The sequence below is a fragment of the Brassica napus genome, chromosome C1 (assembly GCF_020379485.1).
Source record: "Brassica napus cultivar Da-Ae chromosome C1, Da-Ae, whole genome shotgun sequence".
Lineage (NCBI taxonomy): Eukaryota > Viridiplantae > Streptophyta > Magnoliopsida > Brassicales > Brassicaceae > Brassica > Brassica napus.
In genome coordinates this window covers 48,663,490-48,687,534 of record NC_063444.1, presented here as the reverse complement: position 1 = coordinate 48,687,534, position 24,045 = coordinate 48,663,490, and the positions used below count along the sequence as shown (strand labels likewise).

General features: G+C 36.5%; 3 protein-coding genes, 1 long non-coding RNA gene, 1 other non-coding gene and 1 pseudogene across 5 annotated transcripts; 3 read left to right on the top strand and 3 right to left on the bottom strand.

The window, feature by feature from the left end:
- Positions 1-3,365: 3,365 nt before the first annotated feature.
- Positions 3,366-4,637, top strand: LOC106378038 (probable aspartic proteinase GIP2). The gene has a single exon (XM_013818230.3). The coding sequence runs from the start codon at positions 3,366-3,368 to the stop codon at positions 4,635-4,637; it is 1,272 nt and encodes a 423-aa protein (XP_013673684.1).
- Positions 4,638-4,817: 180 nt separating this feature from the next.
- On the bottom strand, positions 4,818-4,888 carry TRNAG-GCC. Its single transcript has one exon. It is a non-coding gene; the product is annotated as a tRNA-Gly (tRNA).
- A 1,452-nt stretch (positions 4,889-6,340) lies between these two features.
- Positions 6,341-7,997, bottom strand: LOC106381182. Its single transcript, XM_013821049.3, has one exon. It carries the CDS (start codon positions 7,956-7,958, stop codon positions 6,507-6,509), a length of 1,452 nt encoding a protein of 483 aa, XP_013676503.1. The 5' UTR covers positions 7,959-7,997; the 3' UTR covers positions 6,341-6,506.
- Positions 7,998-8,042: 45 nt separating this feature from the next.
- On the bottom strand, positions 8,043-12,712 carry LOC106381181 (annotated as a pseudogene).
- A 1,321-nt stretch (positions 12,713-14,033) lies between these two features.
- LOC106379391 (inactive protein RESTRICTED TEV MOVEMENT 2-like) lies at positions 14,034-16,343 on the top strand. Its single transcript, XM_013819357.3, has 2 exons — positions 14,034-14,363; positions 15,074-16,343. Exons 1-2 carry the CDS (start codon positions 14,234-14,236, stop codon positions 16,231-16,233), a joined length of 1,290 nt encoding a protein of 429 aa, XP_013674811.1. The 5' UTR covers positions 14,034-14,233; the 3' UTR covers positions 16,234-16,343.
- Positions 16,344-22,367: 6,024 nt separating this feature from the next.
- Positions 22,368-22,709, top strand: LOC125580362. The gene is made up of 2 exons (XR_007318110.1): positions 22,368-22,407; positions 22,514-22,709. It is a non-coding gene; the product is annotated as an uncharacterized LOC125580362 (long non-coding RNA).
- The last annotated feature ends 1,336 nt before the right edge of the window (positions 22,710-24,045 follow it).

The following is a 24,045-nucleotide window of genomic DNA, read 5'->3' as shown; positions in this document are numbered from 1 at the left end:
ACGCGGATTCAACACTAAATCATAACCTAACTCAAAGAAGCATTAAACCCTCAGACAACTACTTTCCAGACAAGCTATAAAGAATAAAGGCAGACTTTAAGAAGAGTAAAGACAAGCTTACCTCAATAATAGTCTCCGGTTGTGGTTGCGAAGAAGTAGATGTCTTTGCATGTGCCACAGCACCCTCAACCACGAACACACCTCACACAGAACAATCAAGACATACAAAAAAATTAATAAAGAGAATGAAGAGCTCTTTACATTAAAACAAAGTAATTAACAGAGATCATTCACTACAACAACTCAATAAACAAAGCTCTTAACTTGATCACATATACATTCTTCAACATAAGTCAGTTAATCCAATAACAAAGCTCTTAAGTTGATCACATATACATCTCAATCAATTAAACCTCCAACAAGACTAAATCAGTTAATAGGCAACAAAACAATCCGCTCCTAATTAAGCCTCCAACAAGACTAAAGCTTGAATCATTACCTCGACAAAGGCCTTAAAGATCCACAAAAAACGCAAGCATCCACTGAACAAACACACCTACAACGAACAAAACAGCACAAAGGTTATCGCTTTCATCCTATACTCGGAGAAGGATCAACAACGTTTTATTACACAGGTCGAGACTTTACCAGCTTCGTGGAGATGGAAACATGCAAGATCGATCGAATCCTCATCATCGAACGCATACTCAGGTGTGATCGATCCAATCCTCATCATCCCTCCCCTGTTCACAACCCAGAAACTCAATCGTTTAGAAAAAAAAATTTAAAAGCTCGAATCTAGTAAAACAGGATTAAAAGAATCAACCTTTGCTTACCCTTGACTGTTTGCCGCCATGCAATCAGAGAAGAACGAAGAGAGGGGATTCTGGAGAAGACGATACAGAAGAAGGTGATGCCTTTGATGCGGAGAAAAGTTACAGAAGAAGGCGATGAGATTGATGCGGAGGATGGGATCGTCGGTGAGGAACAGACCGTCGTCCTGCGGAGAACACGAAGACAAGACTCTTTGAAGACGGAGAACACAAAGGAAGAAAGGAAGAAATGAAGAAAGAAAGAAAGAGAAGAGAAATAAAAAAATATATATAAGTCTCTTTTTCTTTCCAAGATGACACGCGTATTTGAAAACCCACTCCTTAGCGTTTTCCAAATAGCCAGATTAAGGATCGGTAACTGCCTATTTATTTTCTTTTCATTTAATTAAATCACCTATTATTAAAAGAAACTTTAATCAGAAACTGGGATAATGGTGCTCTTAGATTTTCTTTACGAAATGAACCACTTGTGTATCAGATTTCTTTTAAAGTGGGACATACACTTTTGTTATTATTTTTCTTGAATGGCAAATTTTAGGTGGATGCTTCATAATGGTGTAGGAACCACTTTTGTTCCATCTCCCATTCGAACTCTTAATATGGAAAATAGGGCATACATTCATTAAATAGTCTAATAGATTGGCCCGCAAACATTATATATATATAGGGCTTGGACATAAAATTCGTAACCCGAAATCCGAACAGAATCCGAACCAAAAAACCCGATCCGTACCCGAACCGAAATGTAAAAAAATACCTCAATGGATCTTGTAGGGTGTTACAAAACATATCCGAACCCGAAGTGTTATTAACCAAATCCGAATAGATAACCCGAAAACCCAAAAAATATCCAAACAAACCGATCCAAATGTCCATATTAATATACGATATAAATATTTGAAACATAAATATGTATTTCAAATATTCAATTTCATATTTATTTGAATATGATATATAACGATAAGTATTTAAAATTTAAATAAGTACCTTAAATACTTCATTATATACAAAGAAGTATATATTTCCTATGTTTTACTTTTAAATTTTAGATTTTACTTTGGATATATCCGAACCGATCCGATATAACCCGAATCCAAATTATATATAGTTACTTCGGATATATCCAAACCGATCTGAAACCGAAGTGTTATATCCGAATCTGATCCGTACTTGTAATTTATTAGAGTGGAACCTAGGAGGTGTTACAAAATAAAACCGAAATCTGAAAAACCCGATCCAAACCCGAACGGGTATCCGAACGCCTGTGCCTATATATTAGTTATTTAAATGAGTTTGTCACGTTCTGTAAATACCATATCAATTATTTATTCATATCCCCAATTCCAGGAAACATCTTCGAGTTTAATTATTTACTAGATTTTGATCCGCGCTTTCAAAGCGCGGATATTTTTTTTTCAATTAACAAATATTTAGTAAATGTCACATTTTCATATATTTGTGTTTTATTTTTTAAAAGACTTAAAATTTTAACTTTATTTATCGTATTTTATTTTAAATGATTATTTATGTTTAAAAAAATTAAACTTTATTTCTTTAATGAATTAAGTTGGTATAACTCTGATAAATTAATTTTATTATGTAGTTAATATTTTAATAAAAAAAATTATATATTTTTAATAAAGATTTATAATTTTCAATGAAAAATTCAATTTTTTTTTATGAATGCTTAAATTATATTAAGAAAAGAAAAGAAAAATAATTAAGAATAGTTGAAAAAAAATTATTTGAACTTGGACTCAATGGCCCAAAGGAAAAAAAAAATGTGAGAATTAGATCTGATTTTTTAATCGGCCCAAATGGCCCAAGAGAGATCTGATGTGGGCTGGATCCGAAAAAATGATCCAATATAGATGTGTTATTAATATTAATTGTTTGCCATTAATATACCATGCAATGCTAGTAAAGAAAATACAGACTAAAGTAAAAAGAATAATAAAATCCTGCTTTAATAATAGTATAGAACTTTGCTAAAATTACGGCATGTGGCGCGCACAATGCATTATGGATCCAGAGGGCCAACGAATCTTTGACTTCAGTCGTATTGACATATTTAACTTTCTTTTATTTAATGACCGAATCTACTTTTATCACGTTTTATAACTTTATTTATATATTTTAATACCATATCAATTATTTATTTATATATTTTTTTTTTTTTTTTTTTTTTTTGATTAACGTGGAGGAATCTCAACCCCCGGAGAACTAACCTCTCGGCGCGAGGTAGCCCATTTGTTACTATAGGAATTAGATACCCAATTGTCTGGCCAAACACTTGGACATATCTGAGGGAGAAGATCGAACCCGCGGCATTTAGGACCAACGAATTCACCTCGCGCCACTTGACCACAAGCGCTTGGTTTATTATTTATTTATACTCATTCCGGGAAATATCGTCGGCAACTTATTTATAAATACTAATACAATAGGTCAATAATACTACAACATGTACTCTATATAAATGTCTAATGAGTTCTAAAGATAAACATCACAACCTTTCTTTTACCAGCAGATATGGCTCGTCTCTTCATTTTTCTAAACATCTTCTTCGTTTTAGTAGCAACCACCACATCTTTGACTGAACACAACCCAAAGCCTAAGCCAAGACCAAAGCAAAAGCCTCATGCTTTTGTACTTACGGTCTTTAAAGACACCCAAACCGGTATCTACTACACCAACGTGACCGTCGGCAAACCATCCCTTGTGGTTAACCTAGCCGTAGACGTTAGAGGCTCAGCCTTATGGTTCCAGTGCGACGAGCTCGGCTATAACTCAACCACCTACACCCCTATTCTCTGTGGGTCCAACGGCTGCGAACAAACTAAAGATCAGTGCCTCACTTGCATGGGCACCTACGGACCATCTTGCAGAAACGACACTTGTCACGCTTACCTCCAAACCCAAATGACCTACAACACTGTCCTCGCTTCTCTAGTTAAAGATGATGTTGTCCTAAGCTACACGTCACCATCAACTAGGCTCCCTCTCGCTTGCATGTCTGCGTCAGAGGTCGTGGCCGGGCTTCCGTATGGTACTCAGGGCATTCTCGGACTCGGTAATAGCTCAACGTCTTTCGTTAAAGCCATGGTCTCTTCTTACAAGATTCCCTTTAAAGTAGCTCTTTGTTTGCCTTCTAAGCCCGGAAATGATTCCGGGGCTGTTTACATAGGCGGCCGCCCATATAGGCTGAGGCCGAACCGTAAAGATGTTAGTGGGTTATTAGTTTCCACTCCTCTTGTCTCAATCCCGGAGACAAGAGAACGAGGGGAGGATAACTATTACATAGACGTGAAATCTATCCAAGTCAACGGAAAGAAGCTCTCTTTTAATCATGATTTGTTGACTTTTAACAAGACGAGTCATTGGGGAGGTACAAAGATCAGCAACATAATCCCTTACACTCTCTTGGAGACTTCCATCTACAAAGCTCTTGCTAAAGCCTTCGTTGGGAAAGCTCAGAAGCGAAAAGCCATATATCCTTTCACTGACTGTTTTAGCTATAAAAGTTTTGGAGGAAAGTCTCTTTTGGAGAAAGAGGTTCCGGTGATTAGTTTGGTTTTGGGAGGAGGAGCCAAGTGGGATATCTATGGACCAAACTCGCTTGTGAAGGTGAAGAAGACCGTTTTGTGTTTAGCTTTTGTGGATGCTGGAGACGGTCCGAGAATTCCTATTGAGATTGGAGGATATCAGATGGAAGATAATCTAGTTGAGTTTGATCTTGATGCCTCTAAGTTTTCTTTCTCTTCTTCTCTTTTGCGTCACAATACTTCATGTAGTGGACTGTGATGAATTTTTATTTTATTTTATAAAATTAAATACTCTTATTGTTCATTTTACTTGTCAAATGTGATTACATATGATCTAGAGCCGTTTAATGCTTGGATTCGGAAGCTGACTCAACTATTTATGTGACAGTGTGAAGTTAAAATTAAAAACAGTTTGACTTGCAAAATCAAAAAGAAAAAATGCACCAGCCGGGAATCGAACCCGGGTCTGTACCGTGGCAGGGTACTATTCTACCACTAGACCACTGGTGCTTGCTGATACATTATTCTCTCTTCAAACATACAATCTTAAACTAACATATACTGCTGTTAGGGATGTTAAAATGGGCTCAACCCTACGGGGTTAACCCTAACCCTGTGAAACTATTTGTAGTCCTAACCCTTATTTATGTAACAGGGTTTAAAAAGGGCTGTCCCTAATAGGTCTAGGGCTTAAATCTTAACTCTTTAATTTTGATTCACACAATTATTATACAATATTTAAATATATACTGAAATTTTAATTTTAAATTTGTTAGATAACGCAAAATAGAATTTTTCCTTCAAAATTTCAAAAACAAAAAAAAATCAAATTTTTTTGCCAAAACGGAAAATCAGGTTTTAGCTAAAACAGAAAATCGAGTTTTCCCGCCAAAAACTAAAAATCGAGTTTTCTCCCACAACTAAGAATCAAGTTATTTCGCCAAAAACGAAAACTGAGTTTTTCCCACCAAAAACTAAAAATAGAGTATTCCAGCCAAAACCACAAAATCAAATTTCCCGCCAAAACCGAATAAACTCAATTTTAAGTTATGGCGGGAAAACTCGATCTTTCGGTTTTGGGGAAACCCCAATTGTGATTTTTTTTTCCGAAAAACCTGACTTTTTGTTTTTGGCGGGAAACTCAAATTTTCATTTTGGCGGGAAAAACTCGGGTTTGCTATTTTGGCGGGAAAAACTCGGGTTTGCAATTTTGGCGGAAAAACTCGGGTTTGTGGTTTTGGCGGGAAAACTCATTTTTCGGTTTTGGCGAGAAAAAAATCAATTTTTTGGTTTTGATGGAAAAACTCGGGGTTTTTTGTTTTGGCGGAAACTCGATTTTGCAGTTTTGGCGAAAAAACTTGATTTTCCGGTTTTGGCGAGAAAACTCGATTTTGTTGTTTTGGTGCAAAAACTCAAATTAGGTTTTGGCGGACAAAACATAATTTTTGTTTTTGACGGAAAAACTTTATTCTTAGTTGTGAGGCAAAAACTCGATTTTGCGATTTTGGGAAGAAAACTTGATTTTGATGCTCAACAAATTAGAGAAAAGAATCATAGATATAGCTTAATTTTTCTAATTTTATCTTTAACATTTAAGAACAAAAACATATGAAATATTTTTTTTCAATTAAATGGGCTAACCCTGGTACCAGTCTTAACCATTTATTATAATAGGATTAAAATAAGGCCGGATTAAAATAGGACTAGACTTATAATAAACAAAAGAGGGTTAGACCCTGACCTGCAGTTAACATCCCTAACTGTTGTCAAGTTTTAGACAGACGAATGTCTCTATTCATTTAAAAGAGGCAAAGACTCACAACTTATGTCTATATTTCTTTAATAGAGTGGTTGTTGCATTGCTCCAAATTAAACTCAACAGTTTGCGTTGAGTTTAGTAGATTCTACCTCACTCATCTTTTAGTCTCGTTATTTCAAGCATTGAAATACAAGAAGCCAGTATACAAACAAATTCTGTTTCGCTTCTCATCTCCAGTGAAAAAGAAACACAAACTCAGAGAATAAGCTGTCCTTGATATACAGTATGATTGTTGAATAATCCTTGAATGAGAAAATACAATCACTGTTCACTTTCCTTATGTGATCTAAACCAAAGTGTGAGATCCTGTCATCTCCTTATTTTCTCTTCAAAGATTCTCTCGATTTGATCCGCAACAACCTTAGACACAACCTCAGGAGCAAATTTTTTGACCATATCCTCTCTTCCACGCCTCCCTTTAACCTTAGCTTCATCAGGTTCACTCATTACCCGCCTCATCAGTACCCTAAGCTTATCCACAGACGGCTCTGCCCATTGATGCCCTTCAAAAGGACCTTCCTTCACTTCACTCATCTCCTCAACCACCAACGGGTAACCATTCTCTTCCGTCAGATACTCTGTGGGCCCAGACCAGTTCGTTGCAATCACAGGCAAAGACATCGCCATTGCCTCCACTATCGGCCGTCCCCATCCTTCTCCTCTCGTGGGCAACACAAACGCATCAGCCGCTTTGTACAACCGAGGCAAATCGACTTGAGCTATGTGTTTATCAATCACATAAACAAAAGGGTAACCATCTCCCCCCTCTTTAAAATTCAACTCTTTCACAAAATCAACAATCTTGTTCCCGAAGTCTCTATCTGAATGATAAGCGTTAGTCAACAGAAACAGAGCAACATTGTCTTCACCAGAGAACTCTCTCAAGTAAGCTTTCAACAACACATCCCAACCTTTCCTCTGCTCCCACTTAAACACACTCAAGAACACAAACCCTAAACCCAAACCCCTAACTCCAGAACCCAAAACCAAATCCCCAATCTCCACCAAATCCAAAGGCTCATACTTTAAAGGATCAAACACTTCAACATCAACAGGCTGCACAATCTTAACAACCTTTGAAGAATCAACACCACTTTTCACAAACGACGCTACATGAAACTCAGTAGGAACCCAAACACGATCCATTTTGTTACATCGCTCCACGTGCTCGTGATTGACTCTATCAGTCTCAAACATTGTTCTACCAATCACAGCCATAAAGTCTCCGTAGTAACCGTAAGGAGGACAAGGAAGAGTCTCAAACAAGGGTGGATACCATGCACCAGGCTCGCTGTGGCAGACGACGATCGTCTCGTTGGGTCTACACTCTGTTCTGTGCATTTCGATCGCGAGCTCTTTCGTCTCTGTGGCTAAACCGTTCCAGAACTCGATTGATTGGAGATCGCCGTGGTGCTCGATTGTGATTCGAAACTTAGAGGGTTTGAGATTGTGGTGGAGTGATAAGATGTAGGACCACGCTTCGGAGCTGTAGCCACCGCTCGAGAGGAAAGGAGCCATCCATAACACGCAGTGCGATGTGTTTGGAGTTTCGGATTTGGAATTGGAATTGGAGAAGAGAGATTGAAGATAAGTGTAGATGCGATTCGTGGTGAAGGTGAATCTCAGAGTTTGGGATTTGTAGAGATCGGTCGTGGTGAAGAAGAGTATGAGTATAGAAAGGAGAAGGAATAAGATCGAAGAAGAGTAGACGAACGTCGAGAATCTCCATGGTCGCTTCGTTCGATCTGGTGGTTGCTCCATCGATGCAGAACAGAGTAAAGAGAGAGACGACGAAAGAAACAGAGATTCAAAGCAGTGAGAAGCCCATTAAGAATTGTTGGCCCATTAGAACTCAAAAACGTTATTCATAGACAACATTAGCTACTCTTACAGGCTTTGAGTATTTTCTGAAATTACAAAACTTTCCTACAACTTTATAAACCTGAACATTATAACCCCAAATCCTGACTCTTGATACGAAAATGACAGATGATATTCCTTTGAATCCAATTTGATGGGGTACTAAAAAAAAGACCAAAAGGCTGAGCAATATGTTGTATAACGATGATCCACAGTGCTTTATCTTTTTCTGTTGGTTTTCTTCGCTTTGAAGATTCTGCGGCCTGACTTGTCACCGCCTCCAGTGCTTCCCAGTGAGAAGCTCCCACCTCCTTGGAACTCTAGACCGGGTGATGCCTGAAAAAGCGATGCGTTCTGTTGTGTGCTTGCAATAGGTTGGACTCCAAACTGGAACGGGTTAGCCATTGATGGAGGCGGCGTTGCGGGTTGAGGCATTGACACTGGCTGTTGTCCAAACGTTGGTTGTTGTACCATGGATGATTTATTAGCTTGCTCTGTGTCTTCTGCCATACTGTCTTCCATGATCATGTGTTGGTTATTGTTGAAACCATTTGTATTTGGTGGTGGGAAAAACCCGGGTGTTGAGTCGTAGAGGGAGCCGGGTTACCAAATACTGACTGTTGAGGAATGGCAGGAGCGGCTGAGCTGAGAAAGATGGGAGCAGAAGTGCTTGAACCGGTAGCAGCAGAAGATCCTCCGAATGAAAAGGTTTGAGATGAGGAAGTGGTGAATGAGGAACCAAAGGCTGGAGAAGAGTTGGGAGCTTGCCAGTTTGTACCAAATGGGGAAGTGCTCGATGTACCACTAGAGCTTGCAAAGGAGTTTGTCGAACTCAGTTCACTGATAGCGTTTGCTCCGCCTGAGAACATACTACCATTGAGGGTTGATTCAGCTGAGGTAGTTGACTCAATTCTCGAAGCACTGTTGCTAACAGTTCCCTCTGATTCAGTTGGCTTTCCAAAAGCAAAGCTGCAACAGCAAGAAAGAGAGTCAGAGGCCAGTAAACCAAACTAAAACTTTCATTACTAGTATGGATGAGGAGGCCCCATAGTGGATTGACTCGAGTAATGAAATTAATGTCTATAAATTGAGAGGGCAAATCATTGTGCCACCAACCTGCTCGGCTTTTCTAACTTGATATCTGCAGATTGACCCGTGTTTTGATTTAGTAAGTCAGTAGCCGCCGGTGACGAGGAGGTGCTGGGAAACACAGAAGCAGCTTTTGTATGCTCTTCCCGAGAGATATCTTCCCCTTCTGGGGCTAGCTTGGCGGGAGAAATACTCGACTTCTCAGTCTCTTGGATGAACTTAGAAGTTGGCTCAGAGGGCATATTACTTTCCTGAACAGCTTCAATGGGTAAAGCAGAAAATTGACTTCTTCCAGTTTCCAGAGATCCATTACAAGTACTCTGAGAGGCGTTGCCATTAGGAATATATGAAGTAGAGGCCATGGCGTCAGACGAAGTAAGTGGTTTCTTCCCTCTACGCATGCTGATATCAACACCTTTCTCCACTTTCGAGGTATTCTGTTTTTCTGCCCCTTGAAATAGAGTAGATGGCTCACCATGATCATCAAAATCCTGCATTGTAGTTCACAGTTGCATATTTAGATGGTCAAAGATGTGCAGTTTGAATATGGTCAAAGGTTATACATACATGATGATCAACTATGAAAAACAGCAGAACTTTTTTACAGAAAAAGCAACTAAGACTAATTGGAAATATAAATGGGTAAAATCATAATTGCAGCCAGAGGTGTTAAGATTGGGGTTTCTACAGTTGCCCGCTTTGACACTCTTATTTGCATAATGCATACTCTGGAAATATAAATATGAGAAAGAAACAATTTACCTCATCCGCTACCATCTGAAATGCTCGTTTTTTTTGGAGGATGCTCTTCCACAGAACTTGTGAGAGGCAAATAAGCACCACTAACACAAGTCTCGTGATCTTTACTGGAACCTGCTTTGCTTGTGTCCCCAGCAGCATCACCAGTCTTCTCTTTCAGACCTGAAAACCCTCTGGCGCCAGTCTCTCTAATTTTTTCCTGCTTTTGATGACTAGAACCTGGCAAATTTGCCTTCTTCTCAGGAAGATTATCCAAGAACTTTGGCGCCTCCAGATTCTGAAGACTCTTGAGAGCCGGACCTCGTAGCATAGATGGTGACAACTTACTTGGTAGTTTCTTCTTCGGTGAAACCATTATATCAACTTGCTGTAATATTTTGGAAGCCAGCTCCCTGGACACGGAAGGGACAAGGTTAAAATTTGAACCAGGAATATATCCTACATCTCTAGATGTATGCGTCATGTTTTGTCCACCAGTGGCACGAACAGAAAGTGGGCTTTCCGAGACAGGCAGAGCCAAGCTTCTAGATGACAGGTTGGATTTCTGTCGAATCCTCCTAACAGGGCCAACAGATTCTCTATCAGTATCCAAGACTGAGCTCCTCCGTTTGAGACCCTACAAAATCATGTAAAAGTCATGTCAATACTTTGTTTAAGAGACCAATCTGTAAACTATTTGGTGCATAGTCAAAAAATTCACCGATTGAAACCCTTTTCTAGAACCAGAAGCTAAGCTTTCTTCCCATGTGCCTGGAGATGCCTGGAAAAGAGAACCATTCTGAAAAAAAGAAAGAAAGAATAAACACATTAAAATTCGGAACCAGTTGCAAACTCTACAATAAAAGGTAATGGCTCAAAATGAAACCTTAATAGTGGATTGAGGCCTAAGGTATGGTGTTCTGGCCATGCTATAAACAGCAGACTTTCCCCGAGATCTAGGGGTGAGGAAACCATTTTCCAGAGGTCTTGATCCAGAAAGCTTTGGTACCAGTGACATTGTACGTGACTTTGACGGAAATGGGGTTCTGTTCAGGGAAACAGAATCTTCCCTACCCGTTTGACCATGTGACCGCACCATAGAAGGAGTAACTTCTGAAGGTCTGCTACACATGTAAGCTTTTGCAAGCTGTGCTGGTGAAGCAATGCAATCGTCGAGAGCCTGGTAAGGATGAAATCAACAATCAAAAGATTAAGAAGGCCATCTTGCATGAAGGTCGACATAAAACAGACTAGTATATCTACAGATCTAACAACTTTCTTACCCTCGAACTTCCACGAGGTGTTGAAACAAGGGCGTTCATAATTCCACTATCTGGAACATTCGCTTCATTTCTCTGATCCCCGTTTACAGTGGATGAATCAGCAGCTTTCGAACGTAGCAGGGTAGTTAATCGGTCAACTTCAGATCTGTAAAACCATCGAACGTGATCAACGAAATTTCAAAACAAGACGTTTCAGTTATTCAGGAAATCAAAGATGTTTACACATACTGAAATCAAACGCACAAAAGAGAAGAAGAGGGAAAAAAATAATAGAGACTAGATATTCCACTCTTCTATATCATGAATGTTAACTGAATGAAAATATAAAGAAAGCTCGATAACCTAGTTGCTACTTTACTGGGTTAAATGTACAAGGTAAAGCTTGTAAGACATTGTACCTTGTAAAAGTTCTGTCCTTCAAAATTTTCTCAAGATCAGTAAATCCATCCTTGCTCAGATTGCCGGATTCATTGGCTTCTTGTACCCGAACCACATCATTCTTCATAGACAACTACACATAAACCACATCAATACATAAACCATGAGTAACAAAGGATGAAAGAACAAGAAATCCACAGAACAAAGAAGACAAATTTTTATTAAAGCTCATGTACTTACAGCAGAAGTATTCTCCCTGTGTCCAACCTTAGTCTCCTGCATCACATCTGATTAATAAAAATAGAAACAAATACATATATTAATAACATACATGATTGAAACAAACAGCCAACTACTAATACAGAAAACAATACAAGAAATTATGATCCCAGCAGGTTAATTCAATTTATATGCAAACAAGCTAGATACTTAAAGAACATTCCATTAACATCTATGTAAAAGCTAAACTTCTCTAAGACCCTAAGAAACTGTGAATGAGACAAAAGAAATAAACTTTTGGATCAAACTAACAAACCCTTTACCTCTTTCTGGAATCTGTTGCCGCTGCTGCTGCTCCGGCGACTGTAAGGGCGTCTCACCTGAGACGAGGCGTTTCCGAAACACAGAAGCGAAAAGCCTATGAGCGCTATACGTAATAAGCCTCTGAGCCGGATCCACCAATTTCGACAACCAGCCTCCGCCGCCTCTGTCTTCTCCGATCCCATTTCTAGGGTTCTTCACAGAGGTCGGTGGTCGATCATACGGAGTTTTATGAGACCTTCTCGCCGGCGGTTTCCGGAACTTTCCGCCGGCTCCTAACACGCCGCCGTAGGGATTGCTGCTCTCTCCCCGTGCCGCGCTCGCCATCAGCCGAAACGAAAACGTGAGATCCAATCTAGGGTTTCAACGAACTTTTTCCGCGAAAGGAAAAATCGAAAATTTGGGGACTAGGGTTTTTTTTTTTTTTTTTAATTTGTCGCGCCGATATCGAGAAGAAGGAGCATACCGAAACCAAAATAAAAGGAGAGGAGCGTAAAAGCGACGCAGATTAGTGAGGGTATAATCGTCTTTTCTGGTAAACCGAAACAAGCGAATGAGTCGTCCGTCGTCACGGTAAAATACCAAGACAGATTATTTACAGCCGTAAGATGAAATCCCTCCCAACGGTTTATGATTCAGCTTTGGGTAATACCACCGTCACAGTAATACTTAGCGGGCTGGGCTTTTAGAGCACGTAATGGGTCCTACATCTACGAAGTTGATAATGTTGTTTTTAACGGCTAATGATTTTATTAAGAACCTATATGCCTCTGAGGAAAGGACTACAATGGTGCATGACTGCATGGTTAGGAGATTTTATAGATTTTCTTGCCAGTAAACTCGCACATTTATTACATGATCTTTTACAAACCCGAAAAAAAAATTAGTAAACATAGCTTGTGCCAAGATGGCACCCTTTTTGAGCTAAGGAACAATGTGTATTGGTCAGTTGGGTAGGAATGTCACACGTGTTCATATAACATTTTTGTAGCAGCTGGTCTTTAGTCATTCTCTAGCTATCTGCAACATCTAGTCAGATTCCAACGCAAGGAGGATTGTCTCATCATAGGGTTAGAACTGGAGTCACCAGCTTGGTAGACATATCAGAGAAGGGAGAAGCTTGGGTTTGAGATAAGAATGCTAGACTCGGTTTAGGAAGCTCATGAACTGATGGTTCTAGAGGATGACTTAACAGATGTGCTCTTCAAGCAGTTGCTAGGTTTGATGATCACAGCCTCATCTTAGTGGCTGATTGTCTAGACTGATGTTATGAATAAATAAGGTGTTTTATGAGAAAACTTTCATTTTAACAACTGGAAATGTTGTTTAACATCATTTTTTTTTGTAAAACCTGAAAACTTTCATTTCATCATTTTTTTATCAATTCAGATAAATAAATCAAAAACCTGGTCGCCAAGTCAGTTATTGTATCATGAATTTTTTTTTGTCTTGAGTGTATAATAGACAATGTGGCTGAATTTAAGAGGGGTCTTTGCACATTGATTATTATAGAGATCTCCTCTCTTCTCACAGTAGCCACAAGTTACGGACAATAAACAACTGTGTACAGAAGTACAAATAAAGATTTGCCTAAACCAATCTAACAATAATTAACAAAATCTCATCGCAACAATATTGAGAAAAAAATAACACAATCATCAACATCATTAATATAATTCGTGATCTTTGGGTTTGTGTCTGAATACTACAAAGATATGCTAATGCTCTTCTCTAAACCCATCTTCATAGGTCTTCCCATGATACTTCCTTTCTGCATGTTGATGTGCGTCTTTTTACACACTTGTTCACAGGTTGTTCAATGCCACCAAAAAAGGTCTAAAATGACGTCACTTCATGTTGATGCGCGTCTTCTTCGTCACACTCTTGAAGAGATAACCTAACGCTTCTATGCTTTCCTTGTAGTACAAGAAACCGTATAAAAATGATATGAGACCTTTGGACCAAGAAAGAGACAAAGTCAATACCCTAAAGCAATCCTAAACCCAAACCTTAAAACCTCCTATTCACATAAGTGTCTCATATATACACATAGCTATATCATTCAAACACATTAGAAATTTTCTGTTACACAGTTTGATTTATTATTCCAAAAGAAACTTGCTCCGATATACATAAAAAGACTTGTCAATGTTGAGGAGGCAAAGGCCTGGCGGTGGCCGTCACCCGCCACCATTGACTCCAACGGTGAGCAACTTCAAGCCAAGAGCTCAATGGAATAACTCCGGATCTTCCATAATCCTCTATGTCAATCTTCCTGGTCCATTTTCTCTTCTTTTTTTTTTTTTTTATTTGTTCTTGATAAGACCAAAATTTTTAGTTGATAATCCCCTAGACTATATTTGCGAAGTGATTTTGCCACATGCCCTTTATACAATCAATTTCACATGGCTACTGAAATTGATGACATGACTTCCGGAAAAATATGACATGGATAATTTCATTTAATGTTGATTTATATTTTGACAAACTTATTAGAATATGGTAATAATTCATATATTACATTTAATATTGATATTTCTTTTTGGTAAACTTTTTTAAAATATGATAATAACTCATACATTATCTATAAAATAAATATATTCATATATAACATTTTAAATTTTGAAATATTATAATTTTGGTATAATTATACAATTTGTATTACTAAAGTTTTCAAAAAAATTTAAATTTTTTTAAAAATTTAAATATCTAATCGTAAGATCATTAGTTTCTTATATATCTACAAATTTTATAAATATTGTTTAAGCTAAATTTTTGATAATTATACAATTTTATATCATTTTTATTAGTTTTATACAAATTGATATAATATATATCAAATCTATATTAAATATTAGTAAGAAAATAGTAAAATTTATAATATTTAATAAAATTTATTTTTAAATATAAATTAAGTTTAAAAGGTTACTTACTGCATATGGTGCAAGAAAACACTTAGTAATTATGTAAGTTTCTTGTAACCGATAGGGTTTTATAGAGACCAAGTGGAAATCAAGAAGGATGAGAAGACACGAGCTATCTACATTCAAGGCCAGCGACCACTCTCTACTCATACCAAGGCTCGTTTCAATGAAGTTTACCGTGTTCCCGAGTCGTGCGATATGACGAAACTTAACACTTCTTTCTCACATGGACTACTGACGATCGAGTTTCCGGCTGTGGTGGAAGGCGAGAAAACGGAAAAGGCAGGCAATGATCAGGGAAAGACTGTGCAGGGGGCTAATAATGAGGAAAATAATGGGACTGGTCTCGGTGGGAGTAGCTTGGGACGGAAGAAACCTTCGGATAAGGAGAAACAAGTGGGAACAAGTCAAGAGAAAGCTGTTACAATGGCGAATAAAGAAGAACCCATAACGTATAAGAGAGCAGTGCCAGCGGCTAAAGTGAAGAATGAAGAGAAAGTGAAAGAAGGAGAAGCCAGCTCTGCTCAAATAGGTCAACAAAAGACTCTACAGAAGGTAAAGGAGGAAGAGGCTAGAAGTACACCGATCATTGGTGGTAGCTTGGAAGCCAAGGTACTTGCAAAAGAAGAGAAAGAAATTGAGAGAAAGAAGGAAGCTGATATCGGTCAAAAAAAGACTGGAGAGAAGGTGAAGGAGGAAGGAACTACTAGAATACCTACCATTGGTGGTAGCTTGGAACCTAAGGTACATTCTAAAGCAGAAAAAATAGTAGAGAGAAAGGGAGATGGTGAAATAGGTCAGAAGCTGAAAGAGAGAGTTAACGTGATAAGCAAGCATGATGAGAAGATGGTTGGATACAAGGTAAGTGAAGGAGAGATTCAAGAGAAAGTGGAAGAAAAGAAGGTAGAAGAAGCCGGTATAGTCAAAAATACAAGAGATCTGAAAGGTAAACCTGAAGTCATGGAACCAAGAAGGGTAGATTCAGATGTTAACGAAGACTTAACCAAAGGAGGTGAAGACAAAGAGGAATCTGAAAAGGGTACATTACTAGTCGAAGAACAGAGGAAGACCAACATGGATACTACTGCAACAGAAGGAAGAGGACATGAGGAAGAAAGGAGTCAGATATATGACACATCTTTGGTCAATGTTGGAGTAGCTTCTCTTGTCATTATGGGGTTTGGTGCATACGTCTTCCTACCACTTGTAAAAATGTTCTACTGACTCTGTTAAAAAAAAACAAAAGCATACTCACTTATAGTTACGAATAAACCAAAGAAAAAACAAGATTGCCTGAAGCCAAGGTTTTCAATTCATACAAGTCTTTAAAGCCATCGTAAAAAGTGTTATCACAAGCAATAGTGTATACACCTTACAGCCTTTTTTTTTTTTTTTATCACAAACTAACTTCATTCATTAACTAATTTGTTGGGGGAATTAACTCATCCACAACCACATCTTGTTCCAACAAAGACAAAGTGTTCTTTGCTGCTGCATCTGCATTTATGTTTCTCAACCGAGAAATCCAAACAAAGACAACATAATCAAATGAGACCGACATGGTCAAAATGTCTTGCACAATCCCATAAAGCTCCAATGGTGGTTCCTTCCTGTACACCTTACAGCCTATTTGCTAAAATTTGAGTATAGAAGAAGGCAATTATGCAGATAAGTACTTTTGAGTTATACTCAACTGTTAAACTACAAGTGTTTTAGGTACTAGTAAAGAACATGACAGGGGAAAATGTCTTTCCCCTGTCCTGATGAGCTAAGCCACTGAGGCAGCCAACTACGCCCTTCAAAGATCAAAACGATTTTTTAGATAACACATTCAAATACATTTTGCTTTAAATACAATTGTGCAAACTATTATGTGGAAATTAAGCAAGACCTAAGAGACCAGGCATGTCAACCAAAAAACGGGTGAATGTGGAACCCAGGAGATCAAGCTGAAAATGTACAAGCCAAATCTTATTTCCCTTTAATAGTCTATAGCTGTAAGCAGAAAACCAAATTTAAACACATTAACTGTTTGACATTCTTTTCATCTACTCTAAAAGTTTCAGATCCCCCAAAAAATCTATAGAAGTTCTGCATTTCATTTTACCACTACAATGAGTACGAAACAGAGATGCACTAACCGTAGAAAGCTATAACATAAAGATTGAATCTGGTAGATGTCTAAGACTTAAGTGAAAGATGAGCTAATCTACAAATTAGAATTAGATATAATGGAACACTGGCATAGGCTTATGCATGTGGCTGGACACGTTGACCTGTAAACAGTAATGACGAGACGAGAGAACCAGAAAGACATGCACACCTGAAACATACTTTATCCTTCAAACTGTATACAGAACGCAAATAGAATACACAGACACAACGATATTTCCCAATTCAGCAATATACATTAGTCTCCTGTCTAGATATCACTTTCTTTTAAAAGTTTTTTAAGCTATATATCTCAGAAGAGATACAAAAGAAGACCAGGACACCATATTCTACATCATTAGAAACTCCATCTTCGCCACTGCCTCTTATATAGCAGTTAACTGGAGAATGAACAATCTCGTTTAGATTCACACAAAGCAAAACAATCAAAGCATCCAAATACTTGAAACAAAATGCTCAGGGCAATCTCCAGTATGTTATGAGTGGGAAATATCAAAAACAATGTTATGATATGAGTACACTATGTCACTTAGATCTCTATAAATATGATACTCTCGGAAAATTTAAACGTATCATACACAAGTGAAATGGTTAGTAGATATTCAACTATTCCATACAAATAAAAGAGACCTCATTTATGTCACAAAGCTATTCTGTGATAGAATTTGATTCCCAATGTTATAGATGATAAACTCTAGCTAGTACTTCTGTGGGATATTTTTAACTCTTAAGTCATATTTTCCTCTGTTTTCAATTGCATTTGCATAATTTTCAAGTTTTACCCAAGATGAATATTACCCTTTGATTTTGTGTAATCACACCCAAAAAAACAAATCATATAAATCAACTTTAATTTCATCAATTTAGAGAAATTATTCTTGACATTTGTGCATCTTTTATATAGTTTTCCATTGAATACTTAAAAGCTTTAGTCGCTTAGAAAATTGTAATGAATATCAAGTTTATCTTCATTGTTTTTACAAACTGTATTTTTTACAATATTGTCTCCGATGTAATTGTTTTTTTTTCAGGTGAAAATGCACAAACTAAAAGTCAAAAACTTAAAAATCATACATATAAAGCAATGTTGATTTTGTTTATTTGATAATCAGAATCACATATCATATTCCAAAGCCAAAACATCACAGATCCTATGGAATACAAGATCTCTTCATTCTCTCTCTGTGTTTCCACCACAGTCGCATTCCCGTATGTCTTCTTCAGGAACATCAATGTGGGTAAGATTGACAACAGTGACTCTTGGTTCAGGCTCTTCGAAAGTGATCCTCACCATTGAATCAAGACCATCAGGCCAGCTCCCAAACCTCCACTTCTGAATAATCAATTTCCCTTCTTCAAGCTCCAACAAAAAATAAGAAAAATCATTTTGCATTCTCTATTACTACATTATGCGGTTGGAAATCTTTTAGCGAATGGCATCAAGCAAATACAAGTAGCAAATTCACTATGGAACTGAGTTGTGGTAGTCCAAGGAATAATGACAGCTTTGTCAAAAATACCCTAGTGGAAGAACAAAAGAAAAAGACAATTGGTTATTAGCTAATACTGATGATATAAGTATATGCAAAAAGAAATAACATCCAAAGTTAAAAATATAATAACACATTGTATCCAAAAGATTGCAATGGCTTTAGAACTCTTTTGGTGTATAAGTAATTTGGTATATGATTAGCAGGGAGATCAATCTCAAAAGGCCTATTTAAGAAACTTGATTTATCGAATAACCAATCATAAAAATATATATCAAATTTTATGTTCAAACTTACCTCATTTGACCAGTATAACACCTCATGCACAAAAGCGCAGTGAGTTCTTGTGATTTCGCATGGTTGTTGGATTCATGTTATGACCAGCCATGTAGAACAATGTGCAGACTAGCTCGGCTCGGGTAGCATCAGCACTACTACCTATCATTGACATGATCTGCAAGAATATATGTAAAATAATTAGAATGATACGGGTTGACGTTGCCGTGAGTTCATTGTTTTTACAAACTATATCATTTTCTAAATATTTACTCCGATTTAATCGTTATACATATTCTTTACTCAAAGCTTTATTTTTTGATAATTTAGTCATGGATCATGCTAATCAACTTCCATTTCCAAACTACCAAAAAGAACTACATAGGTTTGAAAATTACATTCAATACGTTTAATTTAAAATGATGTGGAGATGCATCATAAAATAACATGGACTACCAATTTTTAGGAAATAATAAAGAGTTAAAGTCACTAATGAATGAATATCTTCCACGTATACATAGTCGAGTGGCTCTTCTTTTTAACCAACATCATCAATATCACCTTTTTCTTCTTCAAAACTTTGGTCTGAATTGAACAATTGATTCAAAACCTTTTAATTAAGCCCCAACACCAGTGCATTATGCACAAAGAATACCCAATCATTTTATTAAAATTACAGTATAACTCATAGTGAGAATAATTTACTAGCTTACATGCATGTGAAGATAACGTCTTTCACGTAGCCGCATGAAGAAAAACTTGAAGATGCTCATGCATAAAAATTCAGATGAAGGATTGATTTTTTCATAAATGTGTTATATAAGAAATTAAATTCATGTAAGTATATGATTTGTAAGCATGTTTCAAGTATCAAATCTTCAAGTCATATCTCATCATCTTTTCCCACTTAGATGTAGAGATATAAACAACAACAAAATAAGAAAGAATATTCTTCTCAAATTCAAAAATTTGAAACTTTATAAATATCACAAATACTAACACTAAATAGTTCGACATAAATTCACTCGATTCATATAGATCTAGGCTTGTTGGTCTTCTTAATCCCTGTATATTTTTCATAACATATCTATGATAAAAGGACAATTGTTCACAAACTGCAATAAGGTGTCTTCAGCAAATTTATTTACCGATGAACTACCATGAGTATAGTTCAAATTTTAGATTAACCGCTCCAGCAACACTCAGTGTATAGCCAAACTTCACAGCACATGTCGAGTAGAATTGGGCTACAAGGAAAAAAATGAAGAAAAATAAATAATTAGAAATGGTGTTTTCTAATTTTTTTTTTTTTTTGACTCTCAAGTTTGAGGTGGTCTGGGGAACTAGACCGGAATAGAACGACCAATGTAATACAAGTTCCTATGAAATGATCTCGCTATCTTAGCTAATGAATCAGACGATACATTTTCAGATCGAGGAGTAAAAACAATTGAGAAATCTGGAAATCTGCTCTTCAGCTTCTATAGCTCATCTAATTCAGTTGAAAAGTTGGACCATGCTCCTGAATCTTGAATCATTGAGACTAGATCCTTACAGTCGGTGCCAAAAGCCTGACACGTCGATAGCTGAAGCATGCACCCATCGCCCATAATAGGGCCTCGAGCTCTGAGTGAAGTGGTGAAATTCGTCGTCGCTGGTTTCGTACTCCCAATAGTTGAGTTGTTCCTCCTGAGGTTTTCCATGTCCATCCATAACCACTGTAGAGTGCGTCATGCGTCCATGATCTATCTATCATGCATCTCTCAAAAGTTTTCTAATTTATTTGTAAAAAGCATAAAATGTAGTCTACAAAATAATGTTGCATATCTACATTACGGAGCTCGAAATCCTTAAACTAAGAGCAACAAACAATACAGAAAAGTAGAAGATATGTTCATTGCATTTGAAGTTAACATTATTCATCAATTTTCTGTTAGTTAATATTTAAAACAATTTACATATTGATTCAAATTTCTTCAACTAATTGGTCTGTTTTTTGTTGTTTGGTTCACTTTGCACACATCACAACTACTCACACCATGGCCTAGATAACTAAACGGTCATGAAACATGATTTATTCGAGTCTTTTCACACCTGAATCACTGAGCGTCCCGAAAGAGGATTTGGTTATATTTATTTTGGCTTAGAATAAAGATTAAAATAGAAAGGTCAATAGTTTTTTTTTTTTTTTTTTTTTTTTTTTTTTTTTGTTTAACCTGGGGGTATCTCGGGCCTATGGAAGGGCCCAGACTAATCCCCAAGAGGAGGTGCAGCCCACGGATAGATCCTCTCTCCGGATATGCAAATGGGCCCTAAAGCATGGACCCATATCCATGTGGGATGTCCAAAGACATCATGAGGTAGTTCCCTCCGGCAGGGTTCGAACTCGCAACCTGGGTGCAGGAAGGAGCCCGTCCTTACCATTGGACCATGATGTTCCGGACTAGAAAGGTCAATAGTTGAACATGTATATTATATTAGTCTATTATATATGTCACAGTACTTTATTTTTGTTATAGATGTCATTTCTCAAAAAGGGTTTAATTAGTCTATTATAAAGGCGCTTGAGAAAACATATGCAGACAATGTCAATGAAAAACATATTAATCGAGTAAGTTCTTATATCAATGAATTTTCAATTCTTTTATCAAAAATTATTCCTTGACAGCTTTCGATCAAACATATTTAAATATCCAAATTTGACCATATAATCCCAATAAATATTGTAATGTGTATTGTAGGATTTGGTAGAATTTATTAATAAATCTACATATATACTATACTAAAAGGAAGATATAAGCTCCTCTTAGAGTGTCCACGTAGGCACAAAAAATCATCCAATCAAAACATTTTAATTTCACAAGTCACTATTGTCTGAAAAAAGGTGGGCTTCGTTTTTTTTTTGTGAGTCCAAATGTTGATGTCAATGGACATCTGCAAGTATGTTCCTTTTTCTTCTGAATCTTTTCGAAAGTTTCTGTCTTTAAATCGAAGCCTCAATCTGCAAGTATGTTCCTTTTTCTTCTGCATCTTTTCGAAAGTTTATGTCTTTAAATCGAAGCCTCAATCTGCAAGAATGTTCCTTTTTCTTCTGAATCTTTTCGAAAGTTTCTGTCTTTAAATCAAATATGGTTAGTCTCTTACGAGTGAAGTAATTTATTTAATGTTACTACAACTGTTTGTCGGAATTGTGTTCAGGCTTTTTGACAAATGGGCATCAGAATTTGAATAGGAGTTCTGTGGCAGGATCCACAAGAGTTTGCAATCCAGGTATTTCTCAATGTTCTTCTTTTGGAATAGGTTTGCCTTTGAATGTGATGGGTTCATTAGCTTTGTGGTTTGTGTTATTGCAGTAAAGGGAAAGCGAGTTGGTCACGGGTGAAGATGATGCCTATAGGTACACCTACATAATGGGTTTGCCTAAAACCTTGCAGGTTTTCTTCTTGCTGCCGCTGAAAAGGTACTCTTTATTTCACCTTCTTTTGAAGCATGTGGAAACCAAATTGATCTTATATGCTAGCTAGACTCTGAGAAAATTGAAGTTGAATTATTGTTTTCTGTGAAAGGGTCAACGGTTTGCGATGCCATTGTTAAGGATCGCTCTCCAGTCACCTGCTGGTGCAGCTCGTGGTCAGCTGGTGCAGCTATAAGCCGCTTATCTCTATGGACTATAAAAAATATTTTTCCTCTCTTATAGTAACATGGTAAAGCTATATATATACACTTGCAAAATTCCTTCAGGCTGATGATATTCAAAATGAAGCAAATGAGCTTTCAAGGATAAGAGATTACCTCTTCAACTAACTAGCCAAAAATACAAGACAGCCTGTGGAAAATGGTTAGTTTTGTTGTCAAAATAATAATTGACACCTGTGAGTGCATATGCTGATGATGATGAAGATAATTAAACAATGATGATGATACAGATCTTCAAAGATTTGAGCAGATTGAAAAGGTTCAACTCAGAAGAAGCTATAGAGTACGGACTTATCATTGTTAGACCACCGCGCTTCAAAGACCACGCTCCTCTCCAAGATGAAACCTGAGGTCTCGGTTAATCTGCTTTATTAACATTCTGTAATGTCAAAGTCTACAAGCTTGGAGTTGTTGTTACTTTGTGCGATTGTTACCAAATAAAATCATTTATGTATATAGAGTTATTTAATTATCATTGGATCTTGAAACCAGTTAAGAATTCAAAAGTTTTTTATTTATCGCGATGGTTCAAAAATATATTAAAAATTAAGTATTAAATATCAAACAAGTAATAAAAAAATGATATAAGCCTTAGATAGAATGTCCACGTAGGCGAAAATAATCGACCAATGAGAAACTATATTTTTGTCGTGTCACCTCCTCTATTTGCTTTTACAAAATGATTCTTTAACTTTTTACTTAAAAAATTATAACCGAAAATATTTTTTTAGTGAAAATATATTATTTATATAAATATAATTATATTTTTTATTTACATAATAGTTTGTAAAGAAATATTTAGTGTAAATAATATCATAATTTTATAAAATACTAAAATAAATTGGGTTGGTTTTCAAGTTTCACAAATAAAAAATATTATTTGTAAACTTAGAAAAGAATATATTAAGAATATTCTTTTTCAGAAGAGAAAATAGAAAAATACATCGGAGACAAATTCATCTATATTATGAAATTCATCTATTTTAGAGGAAAAAAAATAGAGGAATACATTGGAGATGGTCTAAGGCATGACTGACGTAAATGATCGACGTTGAAATTTCACCTTTTCTGATTCTTACTATTCTAGTGTTTCAATATATTTTGAATATTCTCTTTGTTTTATAATATAATGGTTTAAATGTATTTTTGTTTCACTATATAAATTGTATTTATATTTCAATGTAATTTTATATTTATTGGATATTGTGTGGTCAATTAAGTTATGTAAATTACTGTGTAATTGATTAAATTTATATATTAAATGATAGTTTTCTAAAGTAATAATTTTTAAATATTACAGATTTTAATTAAAACTGATTATATTTTGAAACAGATAGAGTAATCTATAAACTAACTCTATATAGATATGAAGCTAAATCAGTTTTCTCTAGCACAAATACTC

What these genes read in the sequence shown, in the direction of transcription:
- LOC106378038 (XM_013818230.3), top strand. Translation starts at nt 3,366, where the DNA reads ATGGCTCGTCTCTTCATTTTTCTAAACATCTTCTTCGTTTTAGTAGCA.
- LOC106381182 (XM_013821049.3), bottom strand. Translation starts at nt 7,958, where the DNA reads ATGGAGCAACCACCAGATCGAACGAAGCGACCATGGAGATTCTCGACG.
- LOC106379391 (XM_013819357.3), top strand. Translation starts at nt 14,234, where the DNA reads ATGTTGAGGAGGCAAAGGCCTGGCGGTGGCCGTCACCCGCCACCATTG. An exon ending in CCTCTATGTCAATCTTCCTG is followed by an intron (nt 14,364 to 15,073) that starts GTCCATTTTCTC and finishes TGTAACCGATAG; the next exon opens with GGTTTTATAGAGACCAAGTG.